This window comes from Hippocampus guttulatus, chromosome 22, assembly GCF_054856545.1.
Source record: "Hippocampus guttulatus isolate MCC_2025c chromosome 22, RoL_Hgut_1.0, whole genome shotgun sequence".
Classification (NCBI taxonomy): Eukaryota; Metazoa; Chordata; class Actinopteri; order Syngnathiformes; family Syngnathidae; genus Hippocampus; species Hippocampus guttulatus.
The window spans coordinates 7603880-7624132 of NC_141282.1; the positions used below are offsets into that span (position 1 = coordinate 7603880).

The following is a 20253-nucleotide window of genomic DNA, read 5'->3' on the forward strand; positions in this document are numbered from 1 at the left end:
GTGATGTTTTGTCCCGTTATGTGTAGAGTTGTTCAGAATGGCGGCACGTGTCATAACAGTTTTTATATTAAGGATGTCAACCCATGTGACAATTGGGTGGAAGGAGGGAGGGGCAAACTGACAGATGAACCAGGTCATTTCTATATGAGGTACATTTAAAAATGCATACAAATGTTTTGATTTATGAAACAACTTGACCCATTGTCTCATAAAATGTCGAACATTTAATTAGACAACAAAACAAACTGCATTTTTCCAGGTCAATATACAAAATACATTTTCAAAAGAATATTTAACCAATTACCGGTACTTTTTGAAATGCATTAAAAACATGAAATGCATTAGCAAACCTGTTCAACTATTAATCAAATGCATTTTAAATGGGATGTTTATGTAAAGCAATGTAATGATGAAACGACTTCAGTCATGGCCATAAAATGAAATGACCAGTTATTAAAGATAAATGCTGATCTCATAAACTAACAATTTTCTAATCCGCTTTTCCTTTTGAGGTTTGCGGGTGTGCTGGAGCCTTTCCCACCTGTCTTTGAGCAGTAGGCGGGGGACGCATAGACGCTCACAATCACATGAGAAAATGAAATTAGTAAATGCTTGCCGGCTGAAAGAACGCAAGCCGCACTTTGCACACTGCCGAATAGAATTTTGGTGTGCATCATGAAACAATGTTCGACCAGTTTGTCAATGCCAAAAAGACCATTTGATGCTCTGTCTTGCTCTTTCAGTATTTCGACGGCAGAGGGAGACAAAGGACACTTAAAAAAAGGGAAGCCCAGAACTGCATGACAGGGCGCCACCAAATTTCTTAAAATATTTGTTGTCAATTTTGATGCAGTTATTTTATCATAAATGTCTACATTTCAATAGAAATCAGAATTAATTATGAACATCATTCTGGATTTTTTCTGGATGTATGTAAAATAGTTTTCAGATTATGCTTTATTCAATGAAAAAGACATACAGTATATATATATATATATATATACAGTATATACACATACACACACATATGTATATATATACATACACACACACATATATACATATATATTTTTTGAGCTATATATATATATATATATAGTAATTTTTGGAAATAATTCTTTAGTTTTTTTTAAAGCTCATATACAAATGGTTTGGCCCATCTGTCCGTTTTTTAAAATCCAGTGTGTCCCTTGAGTACAACAGTTTGGCCAGCCTTCATCATGATGAGCTGATGCCCAGATGTTGCTGCTCTCTCCGCAGCAAAAGTGACGCTAGAGAGTGGCGGGTGTGGGAGATTGGGTTAACTGGTGGTGGAGGTGGGGAGCCAGGGGGGTTGGAGGGGGGGGGGGATAATAGGTCCTGTTTACAGCCTTCCCAATAATCAACCCAGCGGGAGCCCCACTCCCCCGCTGTTACTGTTGTTTACTACTGTTTACTCTTACCTCCTCTCATGGACGCTGTCATGGAGGCTGCAGTGAAGAGAAAATGTCCGAAGAACCCATGCCTGGAAAGACGCAAGAAATCTGTCACTTTACTTTGAAGTTCATTTGCACACTGTATTTAAAAAAAAAATTTAAAATAAAATTAAAATATAAAGGCAATTTTGGTTTCAAGTATCCATTTCTCTTCAGCCACACCATTTATAATTTGTTGTGAAAATTTCAGCACTCCAAGACAGCTTCTTTCACAAACATTTGGGAGGCCTATCTACTTTAGGGAGACTGACAAAAACGTTTCAAGAAGCCATGTTTCAAGAATTGTTGGCAAGAGTTGAGCGTTATTGGCAAATGATCACCATTTAACATTGCAGCTGCCCACGTCACGGCTCGTTTATGAAGCTGAGCGCCGCCGTCAGCAACTCTCGCAATCGTGCAACACGCAACCAAAACAAAATCCTGCCAATCGAGCTCATTTGAACTGCTTTTAGTGCCACACGCACACACTTGACGCCTGCCTTTCCTCTGTTAACACCTCCACTGGAAAACACGGAGGTGGCGAGCCAGGATGCATTTTGTCATCGCGTGCGCTGTGCACGCGCGCACGCACAGAGTGCAATCAACACATCAAGGCATATGAAAATGTTTCACAAGATGGTGGATGATGACAAGCGTTTTTAAGAGGGAAAAGAGTGCGAGCCTCGATTGACCGATTGTGTTGCCAGCTTCAATTCATTGGCAGATCCAAAATGTCCGGCGGTTACTGATGTCTACCCCACAATCCTCTGATCAGTTTTGCTTCGGTTATCGCAAGTAATCGAGTGATGACTGATTCAGTTCGCCTGTTATCGCGTGTGAAGTTTTTTTTAAAAAGACATCCTTTTAGATTTGGTGAAGCAGCATGTGGTTCAACATCCAAGAATAAAAAATTGTACGCTTGTGGTCATTGGGTGCACGTGCTCTGCCGCTTCCCCCGATACTGCCGCGTATCTATTACAGCGCGTGGGCTGTGTTCAGGGTGAGTCGGGTCATTCGAGGGTAAGCGAGAGCTTGACTGTGACGCCCCGACGCAATCGCTAAGGTCACACACCCCGCCAACTTTAACCTCAGCTCAAGGCCGAGCCACTCCAACCTCCGACCTTCACCCTGGAAGGTCAGGGTTCCCGGTCAGGATTCGAGGCGGCACGCCAGACAAGCTTTGAAGTCTGCAGGTTATCTTTCACTGCGTGTTGTTGTTGTTGCCGTTGAAGGCGCACGATCTTTATGAGCTTCTAATTGGAACGCTGCACCTTGACAAATTTGGCCATTCCGATTTATGGATTGGTTGCAGGACTGAGCGGCATGGCCTTCAATTAACGTAACGTGAAGCAAGCTATTTTGAAGCGGAAAGAGAGAGAGAAAAAAAAGGTCTGGTCGGACTGAATACATGGAAATCTGTGCGATTATTTTGTGCATTTTAAATAGCCCTACTCTCCCACCCATTTTTTTCCTTCATGTCGGTAAGCATTGCGGATTTTGGGGCAAAAATCCAGTTCGTGTTGCACAACAAAATGCTTGCTGCTGCTACTCTGCCCACTCACAACATTTCTCCTCATTCATGCATACTTTTTCAACCGCTGGCACAAAACGGTGGGGCGCAATTAACGAGCCATCAACCGTCGGTCGGGTAAAAGGCAAGCGACGGGACTCAGGCCAATCTTTCTTGGCAAGCCTCCCGACAACCTGTTGCGGGACCCCCCGCGCCGCACCGCCCCGCGCCGCTAAGCAGCGTTGTGGCTCACAATGTTACAAGGGCTGCGAATCGATTGCCCCCGCGACTGCTGCCAAACGCCCTCGCCGTGCCATCCGCCTCCACCGCTCCCCCTACTGCCCCCCCCCCCCGTCACAGTGATTAAAAAAAAAAACGCCACAGCTCTCACTCGACACCCATGTGTTCTTATTTCTGGGCGAGCGTGACGGAAGCAAGGGGCCCCAGGTTGAGGCGTCCCACCTGGCCGACTGAGCCGCCGGATCACCCGACGGTGGTCATGTTAGTCTTAACTGCAATTCCAGACCTTCTCCTGCCAGCCACTGTTTCTTTTTTTTAATTTTAATAAACACTCATCGGCCAAGCCTTCATCCGACATCACCCAATGAGTTGGAAGACTTGTTTGAATCCAGTCCTTCCAGGCCCATTTAGTCACGTTGCAGTTTTCAAGACAAATGTTGAACGTGTTGGTCAGGTTGGGGATGCTGCTGTGATTGACCATTCCAAAATGGGTCTGGTCGGACTGAATGTGAAAAAGCGATATCTATATATATCAAATGTGTATCTCCCAACACCTTATCCGACATCTCCCCGTGAGATGGAAGCGTGACAATCGGGAAACAACGGCTGTTAGTTACAGAAAATGCATTAGTGGCGTGAGCCGGACCAGAGGAAGTGGTGGGATTATGGTGGGCCAGAGTGGGACAAGCGCGGGCGAGGGGGGGGGGGGGGGGGGGTGCAGTTCTCTCCTGCCCTCTCCGCAGTAAAGTGTCCAGATTTACAGGCCCTCTGGGGAACCGGGGTGGGGGCAAGACACGGATACGCAGTCGTCATTCCGTCAAAAGTGGACAGCTCCTGATTTTAAGATCATCCTAAAAGGCTCGACGCCAGGTGGCCGCCCCGGGGCTTTTGATGAAACTATTGCTACCTTGGTTCAACAGCTGTAAACAAGTCCACGCGCTGACTGAGCAGCGATGCCAAGTCGCCTGTAGCCTGCTCCTTTTTGGCCCGCATGTGTTGTACAAGTCCCGGTGCCCACGCAACGCGATGATTATCTTGTCCTACACCGTTTGTCCCCCTTTTACCCGGCGTGCATGTGACAACTCGCACATCCTCCAAGCCGTTTGGCTCTGATGTCGCTGTATCGATTCGGCTCCATCTATGCATTTCCCCGTTTGGATATTTTTGGAACATTCTTATGCCATTTACAAATATTTGCACATATTGCTTGTTTTGCCAAAGTTTGTCTATTTTGTTCTTATTGTAATGACAATCAATGTCGTTTGAGCTGGAACAATTAGATGGCAAAAAAATTCCAACTCAATCCTGCCAGTTTAGATTCCTGTCCAACACCTTGCAGTGTCATTTCAAAGCCATGGCGGCGGTCCTCGGAAAAAACACCTCAGCGGAAACGGGAAGTGCGTTGGGGCGCGGGTCTTGACCCCTCTCATGAGTCAAACGGAGCCCACCCCTGAAGGGACACGGGAAGGTTCCGGTCCTGCCAACAAGGTGTGGAAGGATTTTGGGAGGGGGCGCCCTGGATGCACATCTGAACGGATGTGTGAGTCGGAGGGAAGGAGGGCACATCTACTTGCGTACGGCGCCTCAACGTCCTCCTCAAAATGACTCGAAACCGCGAGGAGCTCCACAAAAGGTTACGGCCGCATCATCCGGAACGTGAGAAAAATGATGGACAATTTTCCCGTTAATCCCGCACATGGCGAGCGGATGCTTTTAGCGCCAGGGATTGTGTTTTATTTTTTGGCCAAAACACGGATGATGTCATGGGAGCGGCGTTAGCCCTCCATCTGATATTTCACTTTAATGGAGCGGCCAAAGCAGTCAGCCGGCCCAGGGAGCCCTTGCGCCGCCGCCGCCACAGATTTGGCTCCACTAACAACGGCAATTTCATGTCTCCCTCCATGCTCCCCCCCACCCCCGGTATCACATTCCCAACACCCCGCTTGTGCTGCTGTGCCTTAGTTTTGGGGATGCTATTGTGGTCGTGTAAGACATGACAGGTCTGGTGGTGGATTTAATGCGTGTAAAAACTGTGCGATGAGTTGTGTGAATGGGGTCATAGCACATTTTTGTAAATTTGGGGTTGCTATTGTGATGATTTAAGCAATGCGGCATGACGACAAGGGTTTGGCAGCACTCTATGTGTGGAACAATTGCGCGATGAGCTGCTTCAACCAGCCCAAGCAGACCTTTTTGGTATGCTGCTGTACTTGAACATACATTGTTCACACGTTAGTAATGTTACCAATGCTCTTTCGAACAGTTACCGGAAGGGAAATATCTCCACGGGCCCGGCGGGACTGAATATGCGGATTCCAACCAGACCCGTTTAGACATGTCGCTTTCCACTTCCCATTTTGGTGAAGTTGCGGATGCTATGGTGATACTTTCAGCCGTTTTGCATGCCTAAATGGGTCTGGTAGGAATTACTAAAATGATGACTTATTTGAATCTAGTCCTGGCAAACCCGTTTTGGCATGCTGCAGAGTCCTTTTTTTTCCCCCAACAGAGTGGAATTTCCACAGCCGTCTCCCCCCGCGGGATGATTTGCTGTCAGGCGTCATATCGCGGCAGAGTCACCTCCAGTTTAAGTTACATGATGGACGACGGGGCACTCGGATCGACTTTCTGATACGGCGAGGAGCGTCTGAGATGAGGGAAGAATAATTGCAAAGGCGACGGATGGCGGGAAGAGCTGGGATCAACGTTCTCAAACTGATTGCGCGCCGAGTAGACCTCAGAATCAAACGGGATCGTCCGAGAAGAAGACGCGGATGAATTAGGAGGAAAAGGGTGGGATGGGGCTTGCGGGGGCGATGACGAGGTTAGAGGGGACTTCTATGTTGAGCCTTCATTGAGCACTTGATGGATGCTCTGTAACCAATGGAGGTAAAGAGCACCCCCCACCCCCATCTCAAAAATGAGTCTCACACTCACACGCACACACGGCAGATTAACTTTGGCTGATTTATGGCAATTTACCTCAGGAGACCAAACAGCTGGGGAAGGACAAAGACCACAAGTGGCAAAGGCATAAATTCAGGGCACTCATTTGTTCAAAAGATGATGCGGAGCAGCATGAAGCACGCTGAGGATTATATGACTGGATACCAAAACAACTTCACTTTTGGGCTTTGGCAAAATTTGTACGCATTGACCGTGTGCAGGAAAATATCAGAATGTGTTTTATGAAGAATCGTTCAACGTTTAAAAAGAGCTGACATTCATAAGCATGAGTACACATTGACAAATATCGGTATTTAATATTTAATACAGACAAATACAGTGGCATATTTTACGATACTGGTTCATATTTTAGGACTATCAATCAAGCGATCGATGACCAAATATGGACAGGCAATTTACCAATATCAGTAATTGTTTCACGAAGATCAGGTTTATCAATATTGGCATGTGTTTTACTGACAGTATCTCGGTAGGCATTTACAAATGTTTCATGAATTCTGGTCGTCATGCGGACTTCTCAGCGGACAAGAAAAAGACCACAACCAGATTCCAATGCGCTACCTTCAAGAAACGACACCGGGTACCATGTCGTTGGTGTTTACACGCATCTTACAAGCACGTCGCTACGTTTACAAGCACTTGGCCAAGTGTTGTTGCAGGTGAGCATGTCGCCTTCTGCAAACAGGAGCGTCCGACGACCACACGGGGAGTCGGCATCAAGGGGGAAGAAAGCGCAACGTCCCTGGGGCTCGTGCCGTTTCATTAGCGTCAAGCTGGGAGCAAAGATGTGCGGCGGCCACGACCCGTGCGCTCGGGACGGGGCCAACGGGGGTTAATGGGAGCTCACGGATGACTCCATCGCCTACTATTGATCATCATTTGGCAGAAGCGTGAAGACATGAGTCAAACTGACTCACTCGAAGGAATGTCTGAATGAGTGCGGGGTGCGATTCTGCCTCACAAAACTGGGAAATTACCAAGGCGGAAACAGATAACAGGAAAAGGAAAGTTGCAGGAATGTTGCCTCTCCAAAAGATGTGTTTGGAAGCGCTATGGTGATGAGCCAGAGATGGAATGGAGGGCGGTGGTGAGGGGGCAGGGTGCTTAGCTCCCTACTGGTGTTAACTGTGGGTGGCAAGTAAATAAAACCGGCAAGATGAAGCCACGTTGTTTATGTTGCCTGTTTGTGGGCCGGTTGCATCCTTATGTCTCGGCTATGTAGCACAGAGACGCTAAATGGTGCCATAATGGAGATTCGCGCTTACACAGTGGGAAGGAAATGCACTTTTTACCTCCACCGGAGAGGTTTTGTTATTCTTTGGTTTAGCTGTCTAGCAGGCCAAAAAAAAAAAAAGAAGCCAACATTTCTTCTTCTCATGACATCTTAAATGCAGAACACTCACTCTTGGATGTCCACATTAAGTATGGGGGGTCCCACCTGTCCTGCCTGCCCTGCTCCACACACACAAACACACTCACACACACTCGCACCCCCCCACCTTCCCCGTGCCAACCGTGAGCAGCGGGTCATTGAGCGGTAAAGTGGTCCTAGAGCCGTCAACGCCACGCAGTGTGAAACAACGCATTAGGACGGCTCCCCCTTCCAAATGTCGGTCAGGACGAGCCCCACCACGCATCCCCTTATCTCTGTGTGTGGGCCCCCCGCGCCCCACTCGACAGGAAACCTTATTCCACAAACAAGGCAAATATGTTGTGGATTTCATTTCGGATATACATGTCGTTGGGCATTTTTAAATAGATGGGTTGAATTTTTGCCGGTTCATGAGTGTAAACAAAGATCATTATTTGAAGACTTTTTACGATGGCTGAATTTGCTTGAATTTAAGTACATTTATCAAGACTGAATTCATTAATTCTGTATTTAAAATGACACTGTTGGTAGATATCTGAAGTTGCAAATTCCTATTTGCGATTTTTGTCATTCCCGGATAAATAAAAAAACAAACCAGAAGGTACTCACTAGTTCTGGAGTGAATGAATGGTTTTGTTTTTTTTAACCGAGTACTTACTTGACAAGTTATGTGTAGGACTACGTTCTATTTTTTCTGAAGTACTTTCACTTGAGGACAATTTTTGCCTTCGCTGCCCACCTCTGGCCCAACCATTGACACACGAACAAACCAAAAACGGATTGCTGGATGGAAGAATGTACTGCGCAGGTGGACCGAATGAAGTGTATTTATGTGGACAGATGTATTGTGGGTAATTGACGCAGCCGTGTTTGTGTGTGCGTGTGTGTATATAGTATAATGTCATTTCTATTTCTTTTTTAAAATCGGGACACTTTGCTGATATCGTGCAACGTGATCCGTGGCTGCTGCACATCAGTTTCACGCAGCGTGACTAAGCCGCAAGTAACAGGAGCTCCGGCCCACCGTCATCCCTGCGGACCCTCGTTTCCAACGCGGCCGAACGAGCACCCCCACCCGCCACCATCCCCTTCAAGACCACAACCCCACCCCCCCAACAACCGCAACCCCATTCCCAGCGGCGTCCACGGGGAACCCGTGAAAGCAAACAGTGAGGTCATCTCCGGGCTCTCATCGAGCCAGCCGGGATTACGCTGGCTGGCAAAGATGCACAAAAGGAGAGTGAACTTGGATTAAGTCATTAAAGTGCAGACTCCTGCAGCACAGGGACTCTTTACACACACTCTCATGTTTTAGCCACCATGCAAAAAAAAATATATATATATATTCTTCCAATGGCTACGGCAAGACTCATTTCCAGCTGTAATTACAGGAACCTGGAACTATATTCCTGTGGTGCTAACATGCAGCGTTCCCCCAAAAGTTCCTGATTCCAGGCTTAAATTACGCTGGAACTCAATTCAGACAACAGTTTCCAAAAAAGGTTTGAGAATCTGGAACGGGAATTCTACTGTTATCTCTCAGTACGTGAGTGAAGCATCCCATATGACTTTTGTTTTTCCCTGCATGCACCTGCGCGCGCACACACACACACACACACATCCTGAAACACAAGCTCCAATAACATCCACGAAGGTAACACTAGAATTTTTATTGTATCAAACAGGTGGCGCCGACCTTCACGCCGGCTCAAATGTTGGGCACCAGGCACGCTCTAAGTGTGCGTAAGCAAGGTGTGTGTGTGTGTGTGTGTGTGCGCGCGCACACTCTTCACACCTCTGGAACAAATAGGGGGGGGTAAAAAAATGGAGTGACACACACAAGTACACGCACACAATCGACACACAATGTGTGTTTGGACAGTAACGTTATTCCGGATGAGTTTTGGGGAAGCAACCTGTTGAAAATAATTCAAATCCTGTGTCAAAACACACGCACACAGCTGCAAAGAGGCGCTCATGAGTCGGCAAAGCGCGCCAATACCTCGGCTAGCTTTCTCCTCTCTTTGTACTTTTCTCCTCTTCGCTACAGCGCAGGTTGTTTTTAAAGTGCTCTATTAACAAAGTTGAGTGAGTTCAATTTTATTTGGACTTGCTCTGTCCAGTGACGTTCAGGCGCCGAGAATAAAGAGTTTTCTACAACCTCCCGCTGTTTGAATGGCTATTATTACAGTATTGGGATGATATCAATCTGTCATCAAGTTCATCCCAAAAGGCGTCATTAAAGACGGTCACGCCGGGTCATCATAAACGATCAACACGGAGCATCAGTGGGCTCAGACAGCGGTTTCGGATGACAAAGGTCCGTGTTCTTTACCCACTGTGGCGCGGCTTTGCGACGTGTTGTTTTAAACGCGGGCCATCGCGCCGCATGATGTCAACGCCGACATCCATCAATATTCTAGTTAGATTCTCTCTGGAGCCACTGGCATTTAAAAAAAAAAAAACAACAACAACAAAACGAAAAAATTCTGACATTTGGCCACAAATGCGGAACGTCACGTGCCCAAACCCGCCAAACAGCTTCGCCAACTCCCTGTGAAGGCTGCGATCGCAAGCTGAACGACGGATTGATGACAGCCATCTCGGCCTGCGTCATGATCACAGCGAGCCTCGGCCGTGCCGATGACATCCAAGTCTGACAGAAATGGTTTTATGCTGCACTGTCGAGGTTTTGCCGGAGTGGAAGTGCCTCCAGACGGGGGTCAGCGGGGCCAGACGAGCTGGCCTATCGTCCACATCGGTCTGGCTGGGGGTGGGGGTGTCTTAGGGTACTAATCCGTCACTTTCCCAAATGAAGACAGAATCAATCAGGACGGGAGCGCGGCTCACTGACAGGCGAATGGCCAAACGCCGCCTTGATTACGAGGGCGGCCCGGCAAAAAAGGACCAGCAGCTGCCGTCCCGCGGTTAATTAGCCCCGCCATCCATCGGTGGGGACGACGCTATTGAGTCATAACGCCAACGCCGCCAGTTCACGCAGAGTTAGTGGCTTGCGTTAAGGCCGGCTCCTCCTCACCGCTAATTGACAAACTTCAGCCGCTAGCACTTTGAAGCGCACCCCCCCTTCGAGCCCCGAGATGCAATCGGGGGCCTCCCTAGCCGGCCGCCTTTGAAATCCAAGCCCGTCCCGTCGGCCGCCATCTCGGGCCGAGAGTGAGAGGAGCCGTCTGTTAGCTTAGCTCAAGGGAGTGGGCGGGGGTGCTCGCTCCAGCTTTTGTTTTGGCTCTCTTTCGCCGCCGCTCTGGTACAAGTGAAATCAAAACACCAAATCTAACCTTTTTGATTATTTGTTACTAATTCAGTCTCACCGAGCGCGTTTAGGGATGTTACATCCCGCGCGTACCTAAACGGATCAGGCAGCAAAGGATGATAACCCCGCACACCATTTTTCACAACTTTCAGTCCTCCCAGATTTTTTTCGGTAAATGCTGGTTAAATCTCAATAATATATCGAAGTTGCCTCAAATGTTTGAAATTGATGTCAAAGCAGTAACACGCCTAAATTGAACTCCGCATTGGTTTGTGCATTGATGGCTTAGGGGGTAAAAAGTTGTTGTGGCCAGTCAGTGTCAAGTCCTCGTACTTACAATTATTTCCAGTCCCCGCTGAGGTCCCGGCGGTGCACATCCGGATGAATGAAGAGATCATTCAAGGCAATTCCTACAGACAAGAAAGCTATACGTCACAAAAGATCTTCATTCTGTGGGTTATAAACGCGTCTCCTTTATTGTTGCTTAAAACCTGCTGTCTTTATTGAGATGAGTCCACTTTTTCCCCAGCGGCCCCTTTTTTACAATGTGAATCAGTGCAACATCAGATTGGCTAATCCATTTCGCAGGTGTGCAGCCGTCTTACATGCGCGGCGGCGTCCGTCACGGTGCGACCCCGCTCGGAGATGGACGCTCTGTCGGGAAGGGAAAGCAGGTGGGAGGGCTGAGGGCAGAGGAGGAGGGGTTCCCAAAGTTCACGTTCATTAACAAGTCGGCTGCTGAGCATCCATGTCAGCACTGCCGCTAAGTGGCTCCCACCTGGAAGGACGAGAGACACACACACACACGCACACGCACACACACACCTACTTTCAGAGTCTGTGTGTTTTTCTACACTTTAGTTCTGCTATGCAATGTATGCTATGATCCTGTTGAAAGATTTGTCTCACTTTATTGATTCATTTGGTGATCATTGGAAGACGAGGTATATCATTGACGGGCATCATTCTTGTCTATGCTTGCATTACGTTATAGTTTCATGTTTGACTTCAAAGCTAAAAACAATCAAAAGGTAACACTCCGTACGTTACATGAACTATGTTGAACGTCAAGATTGTGATCTCTGATGACTTTTTGGGGGCTGTGGGACAGATTTACGCTCCGAGAGGCCTGCTTGACTTTGCGCCCAGGATATGTCATGATTCTCCCTGACAGCTGAAGCTTCACCCCCAGAACCCCCAAGCACCCCTCAACTCCCCCTGAGGCGAATCCTGGATTTACGGCACAGTAGCCCGCTAGCGAGAAGACACAATCGGGGGCAACAAAAGGAATGGGACAGAAACAATCCTTTTATGTTAAAAATGCATCTCAGGCTCAAGTATTGATCAAGTTTCAAGTTTTTTGAAATGGGTGTCCTTTATTACACGTCAGCTTGGAGCTAAGATTAGCACCGCCAGCAACAAAGGACTGGCAAAATTTCAGAAAACAGACCGATGGGTGGATGTAAAATGGTTGACTTTCACATTTTTAATTTTCTTCATAGTAAATCAATGACATAATTAATGAATAAATTGTCAGTATCAGATATATATTTACGATGGTTTATTTAAGTTTTGTTTTTTGTTTTTTTTACATATTACTCAAATGCAAAAATGAATTAAAACACAGGCCAATCAAAACGTCTATCGTTTGGTGATCTTTGATAAAATGCATCAAGTATTACACGACTGTTGGTGGGCCAGATTCAAGATTCTTGCTTGCATGATTTTAACATATTTCATCTTGAATTTACGCGCCAAGGCCTTTGTCACTAGTGCGAATCAGTGGACAGTTCGTGTTCATTCGCAGGTCTAGTGACCGGCACGCCACCACCGTGTAAGAGAGGCACATCCATTCGCCAAAGGTCCATCCTTTTTTTTTTGTTTGTTTACAGGCAAGACACAGTACAGTATAGCCATGCTAGCCGGTTAGTGGCTAATGCTAGTTCGAGCGAGGACGTCCCATCACACAAGGTCATGCGTTTGTGTAAAAATAGGAATCCACCACACGAAGAAGTTTCCAATTGTGGACCTGCAAGTGGGGCCAGATCACCACCTCCTAACTTTTTGGGGGTGCATAAGTTTAACACCGTTTTAACAAAGTCTAACATCATGCAATAACATCGGACTAAACGTTGACTGTATAAAATGATTCATCAGATTAGATCAGGTGTTTTTTTGCTTATGCTCGCCTCGGAGTTGCACCAACTGTGAAAAACACCCAGCATAGCTGCCACGACTGTTACTCAACCTTGGTTTTCAATAATAATTGGATATTTTTCTGATGTTTTTGGTCACATTCAACTCAATGGTGGGCCGGCGTTGGTAAATTTAGGTACAGCTGTAGTTTCATAGTTGTGAGTATATTGAGAATATTCACTGTTTGCCGGCACCTGTTGTGAAATGTGAGGTGACATTAGTATAGTGTGTGTATTCCCCACGCAGTGTGTGTTTAAAAAAAAAAAAAAAAAAAAGATGGTAGTGGCCAAAGCCCAGGATAGGGTTTCACATTCTATATATAAGCCTGGTGGGTGCCGAGTGTCGCGGCTATTTAAATGCCGCAGCAGTCGCGCTTGATCTAGCATACGCCACGTCGCCACAATATGATGGACCTTTTCGAGACCAACGCGTACCTCTTCAACGATTTGCGCTACTTGGACGACAGTGACCATGGTGCGCTGCAGCACTTGGACATGGCGGACGTGTCACCGCTCTACCACCCCGCAGCCGCCGAGGACGACGACAGCCCGCCATCGCCCGGCCGGGAGCGGGCGGCATCCGAGACGGGAGAGGACAGCAGCGGCGAGGAGCACGTCCTGGCGCCGCCCGGCCTGCGCGCACACTGCGAGGGTCAGTGTCTGATGTGGGCCTGCAAGGTATGCAAGAGGAAGTCGGCGCCCACCGACCGCCGGAAGGCCGCCACGCTGCGCGAGCGGCGGCGCCTCAAGAAGATCAACGAGGCTTTCGACGCGCTCAAGAGGAAGACAGTGGCCAACCCCAACCAGAGGCTGCCCAAGGTGGAGATCTTGCGCAGTGCCATCAGCTACATTGAGAGGCTGCAGGAGCTACTGCACAGCCTGGATGAACAGGACCACTCCGCTAAACAAGACACTGTAAGTGGACCAGGCCTACGAGACTTTCAACCGCGGCAACGCGTGAATCCGCTGTTGATGACCAACGCTATCATAATGAAGGTCAGGAAACTGACCTGAACTGGGAAGATATCCAACTTTGCAGCGGAAAGATCAAAACTGACCAAAAGTGGGAAAAGCAACGTGACTTAAACTTGAAGGTCTTAGTAAGAAGGAACTCCCAGAGAGCCAGAGTGCTCAAGCATCAATGGCTAACTTTCAATTGACGTATGAATCCGCTTAGGATGAATAAAGAAGGAAAAATACAGCAGAAAGAAAATCGGAATCATCTTCATTGGCCAAGTATGTAGAACACAAAAGGAATTTGTCTCGGGTAGTACAGGTTACACCGGTATTATCAATAATGAACGCAACCCGTGGCGCAAAGACTTTTGGTTGCTGCACCGCTTGCTGTGCAGTTTGACCAGGAAAAGCTATTGAGTCCAAAGCGCCGGGATGCTAGCCAACGTACCAGCTAGTTTGAGCTCCATCCCAAACCGCGTTTCTCACGACTTTGCTGCAAAAAGCTCCCAAACAGAGGCTAGCGATAAGAGCGTTAGCATAACTTTGCCTGTTATGAAGTTGGCAGACGACGGGCTTACTGGAAATCGTCAGCACACGTTTGCTTTGTGGTCGTATGTTACGCATGATCATTGCGATATTTACAGAGCGACACTTCCATGATTAAAAACATGGGGTCGTGTCTCCAGGCGATTGCTTCTGGAAACCATTGGAAAAAGTCCTGCGAGACCTGGACCAACGCGGCCGACCATTCCAGCGCTGGATCGGTGATCCCGAGGGAGGGTAAAGTGCCGCCAAACCTTTAACCATTTTTCCCGCAATTAAATGTCAATCTTTGCTTCTTTTTTTTATTTTTATTTTTTTTTTTTGCGTTCAGGGTCCGGCGAATCTTCGGCATCCTGCAGCCTTCTGCGTCTGTCGTCTATCGTGGACAGCATCAGCAGCGGCGGCGACAATGCCGCTTCGGAAAAATAATTTCCCAGAGTTTCTCCCATCTTTATCTCGGTGTACATATTTTATAACTGTCAGAATTCAGATGTATTTATTTTATAATCGAGTGAGGACAAACAAAGGAAGCTGTTGGACTATTTAATAATTTATACATAAAAATAAACGGCTTCTTTTGGAAACAGCTCTAGAAATGGGGTTCTTTTTGAATGACCGCATCGAATGGGCTCCCATACAAGAAGTGTTTAGTGCGTGAGCTGTTTTGAGCACGAAGCAGACACAAGAAACCCGATAGCACCAACAGCGATGTGATTTTTTTTTATGGTGTTCTGCACCCCCGACCCCCCCTCCCCACCGTTCCACCCACCGGACCTCGATTTCACCCACTTTGCTCACCCGCTCATGACTTGACACGCCGCAGCTCCCTTCGTGTTTTATCATCTGCTCATCGGCCTCGGGAAAGGTTCTCTGGACGTTAACGCGAATACATTCGGAAAACGGAGTCAAGAGGAAAAACGTGAGGGGCACCAAATGCGGGGTTTTCCCCAATGAAGTTTCAGCTCAGGATCACCAATTTAGCAAAAAAGTAAAAAAAAGCCGCGTTTGGGTGTCATTTGAGGCTTTGGCCTTCTCTCCTTCTCAAGCCGCGACGCGGGTTTGATCGCCGCCGATGTGTTTGTCAGCTGTGCGGGAGTAATTCGGGGGTGTCGCTGTGTTGTTTTAGGTGCGCAAAGTTCCCAGAGAGGCGAGACAAACGCTTTGACACGTTGTGAGAAATCGTCGCGCGACCGTTGACGGCACAACATGAAACCCTCGCTGTCGCTCTTTTTTGGTGATCCGAAACAATTATGAAGACGGAATGTAGGATGTAGTCAAAAGACACGAAGCCACAGAAACTCAGCATTGCATTAGAAGTGTCACATATGTGGCATGTACTTCGGTTACGCATGTGATCCCTTGAAAACACAATATCAATCTCAGCTAAAATTTTGATCATCATACACGTCAAGTGGTCACGACCAAATATATTGGTATGGTCGTCAAGATCGAGAGCGAGCGAATGTCTTCCTTTTTTGCGAAGGGAAATTATTGTTCACATTTTTATTTGTTATTTTTCCAAAATCCAGCAAATTTAAACCTTAAGAGTTGTAAAAAACAACAACAACAATTAGAGACTTTTCTGCCCTGCAAGCTTGATGACGCAAAGTCTAAATATCGAGTGAACTAACGACATAAAATTGCAATTATTGGATCCAAATCAGAGTAAATGTGCACAGTTTTGTCGGCGACTCGGAAGATTAGCTTTGCAAGTGTAAGAAATGACGGCAGGGCGCATTTGGAAGCGCCGCCGGGCCATCTGTGTGACGTCAATGAGCTTTCACGGCTCAAGTTTGGCCAAAGAAGCGCAAGTGGAAGTGGGAAAAAGTGTGGCGAGCGGAATGAAGGTTGGCGCCAACGCCTCCGAGGTGTTTGCTTGAAATGGGACACCTTTGCCTCGCAGCTGCGGCCAGTGGCGCTCACAAGTGCCACCGACGTCTATGGAACGTTGAGGTTTTGTGACTTTAGGCACTCATTCCCACTTTCACTTGAAGAAAAAAAAAAAAGGATGAGTTAACAGTTGATTGTGTTTTCCCCCAAAATAAAAGCTATTCGGTCGGCACTTTGTCATACAATAGTTCCCCGCATACTTGCAATTTGGCATTCACACATTCACCAAATAGTGGGGTGGGGGGGGGGGGGGGTACTCATCCTGCTTTGCTCTGGAAGCTCACACTATTTACTGTTGACAGTCTGAAACCGGAGGTCTGGCCTCTAAACGATACATCGATGATCAAAATAGTTGTCGATTCCTGTGACCATGTTGTCCACGAATCAATGAATTGTTGCACCTCAATAAAAATGGTACGAACGATTATGCGAACGGCCTGACGAAATAATCACCGCTTGTTCATGTGTCTCTGCCAGCGCCCCATCGAGCAATTAATTCGGCTGCGCATTTTTGATTTTCCCAAAGTCAACTTGGCGGTTGCTAAAGCGTGTCTTGAGGAGCAGGGGCAGACTCACGAGGGGGTCCGAGTGGGAAAAGATCAGCAAGGGCAGATGTGGGAATGTCAGCAGGCAGGGCATGGGGGCGTGGGGGGTGCGAGGAGGGATAGGGCAGGGCCAGTGGGCCGCGGTAATTAGATCTGGCCAATGTGGGCCCCGGGGCATAAAAGGGGGGCCCGTGGGCAGCGGACCCCTCACATCCCTCAGAGGTGGCCTGCGCTCCCAAAAGCATGGACGTCTTCTCCGCGTCGCAGCTCTACTACACCGCCCCGTCGCCGGACGCCCTCCACCTGGCCGAGGACGACTCGGACGAAGACGAGCACGTGCGGGCACCGGGCGCGCCCCCGCACCAGCCGGGCCACTGCCTCCAGTGGGCCTGCAAGGCCTGCAAGCGCAAGTCCAGCTTCGTGGACCGCCGGCGCGCCGCCACCATGCGAGAGCGCCGCCGCCTCAAGAAAGTCAACCACGCCTTCGAGGCCCTGCGCCGCTGCACCTCGGCCAACCCCAGCCAACGCCTGCCCAAGGTGGAGATCCTGCGGAACGCCATCCAGTACATCGAGAGCCTCCAGGAGCTCCTCCGGGAGCAGGTGGACCACTACTACAGCGGCTCCGAACCCGCCAGCCCTTTGTCCAGCTGCTCCGACAGCATGGTGAGACCCTCGCGCACCCCTGACACGCAAACGCCTACCAACAGTAGACAACATTTTGCCAAACTAGTGTTTCCAATTTGGAATAACTGTCAAACTAATAATGTCCCCCAGCCTCCCCACGGATGCGCCAGGAACACCGCTCAAGAAACAAATGTCCGTTTTAGAAACTGATTCCGGGTCAAAAAAAGCTAGATTTCCAATTGGGAACTCGTTCCAATCCCCGCATCTCACTTAATGCAGCCCCGTAGCCCACCAGGTGAAACACTTGAGAATGTATTTTGCGTTCACTTCTCCACCAGCCCTCAAAAGCCACCCTGCCAAGCAAGAGGGAAAAAAATTCTCCAAATATGTTTGGCAGTGGATGGAGGGTCAGATTTACCATTTGTACCCTGTATGGCCCTTGCCCCGCAATTACGGCACCCCGTGATTACCCGCATGTCAAACTCCCACCCTAATATTTCTCCTTTAAGAATTTCTAGTTCAAAAAGTTCGAGAAATTCTTTCCGGGTTTTAGAGACAGATGGACGCCCATAATTTGCGCAACCTGTCGCCATTGAGTTTGCCTCCGCCGTAGTCCTACAAACTTGTTGAAGTTTAGAAATACACACGTATGTCACCCTGAGACACAAACATCCACCATTAGCCCCTCCGTACGCCTTTCGCGGTGACTTTCCCACTGGTGCTAAAAATGCATTTTACAGAGGTCGAGGAAAAAAAATGAGAGCATTCCGACCGCCTGGCGTACCTCTGCCACGACGGGCGCAGATTTACAAGGAGAAAGTGTCATCTCGCACAAGCTGCTGTGGCTCGCACGGACTCAATCGATTGGCCACGCTGGGGAAGGAAAGGAAGGAGCCCTCGCTGTCCCGCTTTGGGCTTCAAGGCGCACCCCCCCCCGACCCTACCAGCCCAGGATTTATTAGGTTGTCCACAATCTCAGGAAGGGCAGAAATATTTATGTATTCTGCTTGTTTTTTTTTTCCTTCTTTCAGCCGGACAGCAACAGTCCAGTGTGGCAGCAGCTCAACTACAGCAGCGCTTATTCCTACGCAAAGAACGGTAAGAGCTGTCTCACACTCAGGCCTTCTCCCCCTCCCTCCATTCATCCCGGTGAATAACAATAATAATCTCTCTGCAGAGAGTCTGTCGGACAAGCCGGCGGGTGCCTCCAGCCTGCAGTGCCTTTCCAGCATCGTGGACCGGCTGTCAATGCCCCAATTCGGTCGCCGAGCGAGCCAGGCTGTCCCGTCGCCCACCAACTTGGCCGACACGCAGCCTTGTACGCCGGGTAGCCCCGTCTACCACGTCCTGTGAGGAACTCGGCAGTTGTTTCGTTGTACAGTGCGCGATCAAATTGTAAATATGAAATGTAAATGCTCATTTATTGACACACTTATTAAATGTTTTCTTTTGTACCAGGGAATCTGGTGTGGTTGGTGTCAAAAATCAAAGCAAGTGTGACCAACAGGAATGGTGAAGGGGGGGTCGGGGCGGGGGCGCGTGAGAGGAATTGGTGAGGGGCCAACCGAGTGTACTTATTTGTTCTTTCCAACCAAATGTGAGTCATCATCAACACCCTTGATGATTTCATCAACACATCCACAGTCGAGAGCAAATGGCCTTTAATGGGACGTTTTCTCGGATTGGGGCAGGGGCTTTGTGTGAAAGGGAATCACGACTTCAAGGGTGTCACCCTGAGGTGAAAAAAAATAGACAACGACCAAATAACATTAACTTGCTCAAAAACATACAACAGTACTTGATGTGGTATGGACTTGTAGTATTGCTAAACAGTGGGTGAAATATTCACTTTTTTTTTTAAAGATAAATGACAAAGAGCGACAAATGACAATTTGCCAAAAAGCATGTGATTTCACATCACGTGCAAACAGTGCAGCACTCCAGTAAAAGTTGAAACACGTGGAACAACTTACCATAGTAATATCATGTGTCTATTTTTTTCTACATGTTTTCAGCATTATTGTAATGAATGAAAATGAGACTTATGGTATATTGTGAGATTCATTTGCACTTGATAGCTTTGTTTGCGGCACTCACCAATGCAGCAGAGAGACAACGGCAAGTATAGCAGGCATTCCAGGCGTCGGTTTGAGGTCCACTGATCTCCCTAACTTTGTGTGCAACACTAAATGTCAGCCATGACATTTTTCCATGAGAAGCGTCATGTCGGGAATGGCCAGGCCTGTGTCGAACAAACCAGGATTAGTATGACAACGCCGTTTCAGAAAAATTTGCATTACCATTCTAGGTTTTGTTGGGCTTCATTTAGATAACTCATTCAATTAAACTTTGTTGATACCATGCTGATCATAGGTATAAAAATGCAATTCAAAGTGCTTCATCACCTACCTTTTTTAATATTTCCAATACATCAACCAACCAATTATTTGTCTTTCTGAATTAGCTATGTTTTAAACGTATGTGTAAATTGGTAAACCTTTTAAGTCATGTTTTCTCATAGGTTCTTTGCTACACCTTCAGCTGTTGTGAAAAATAAAGCTGAGTTGAGTCATTTTTCTTTCTTTCTTGACGAGTATGCCAGCTCTTGGCTGTAGTATCGCGTTACGCCACTGGGTGGAGCTGTTTTATTGCCATCATTCTTTCTACTTCCGTTACTTGACTCAG

General features: G+C 47.8%; 2 protein-coding genes across 2 annotated transcripts; both read left to right on the plus strand.

Moving 5' to 3' along the window:
- Positions 1-13399: 13399 nt before the first annotated feature.
- Positions 13400-14938, plus strand: myf6 (myogenic factor 6). The gene is made up of 3 exons (XM_086103235.1): positions 13400-13924; positions 14653-14746; positions 14841-14938. Exons 1-3 carry the CDS (start codon positions 13415-13417, stop codon positions 14936-14938), a joined length of 702 nt encoding a protein of 233 aa, XP_085959361.1. The 5' UTR covers positions 13400-13414.
- Positions 14939-17187: 2249 nt separating this feature from the next.
- On the plus strand, positions 17188-18972 carry myf5 (myogenic factor 5). Its single transcript, XM_086103274.1, has 3 exons — positions 17188-17607; positions 18600-18666; positions 18746-18972. The coding sequence occupies exons 1-3, from the start codon at positions 17188-17190 to the stop codon at positions 18919-18921; spliced, it is 663 nt and encodes a 220-aa protein (XP_085959400.1). The 3' UTR covers positions 18922-18972.
- Positions 18973-20253: the final 1281 nt, after the last annotated feature.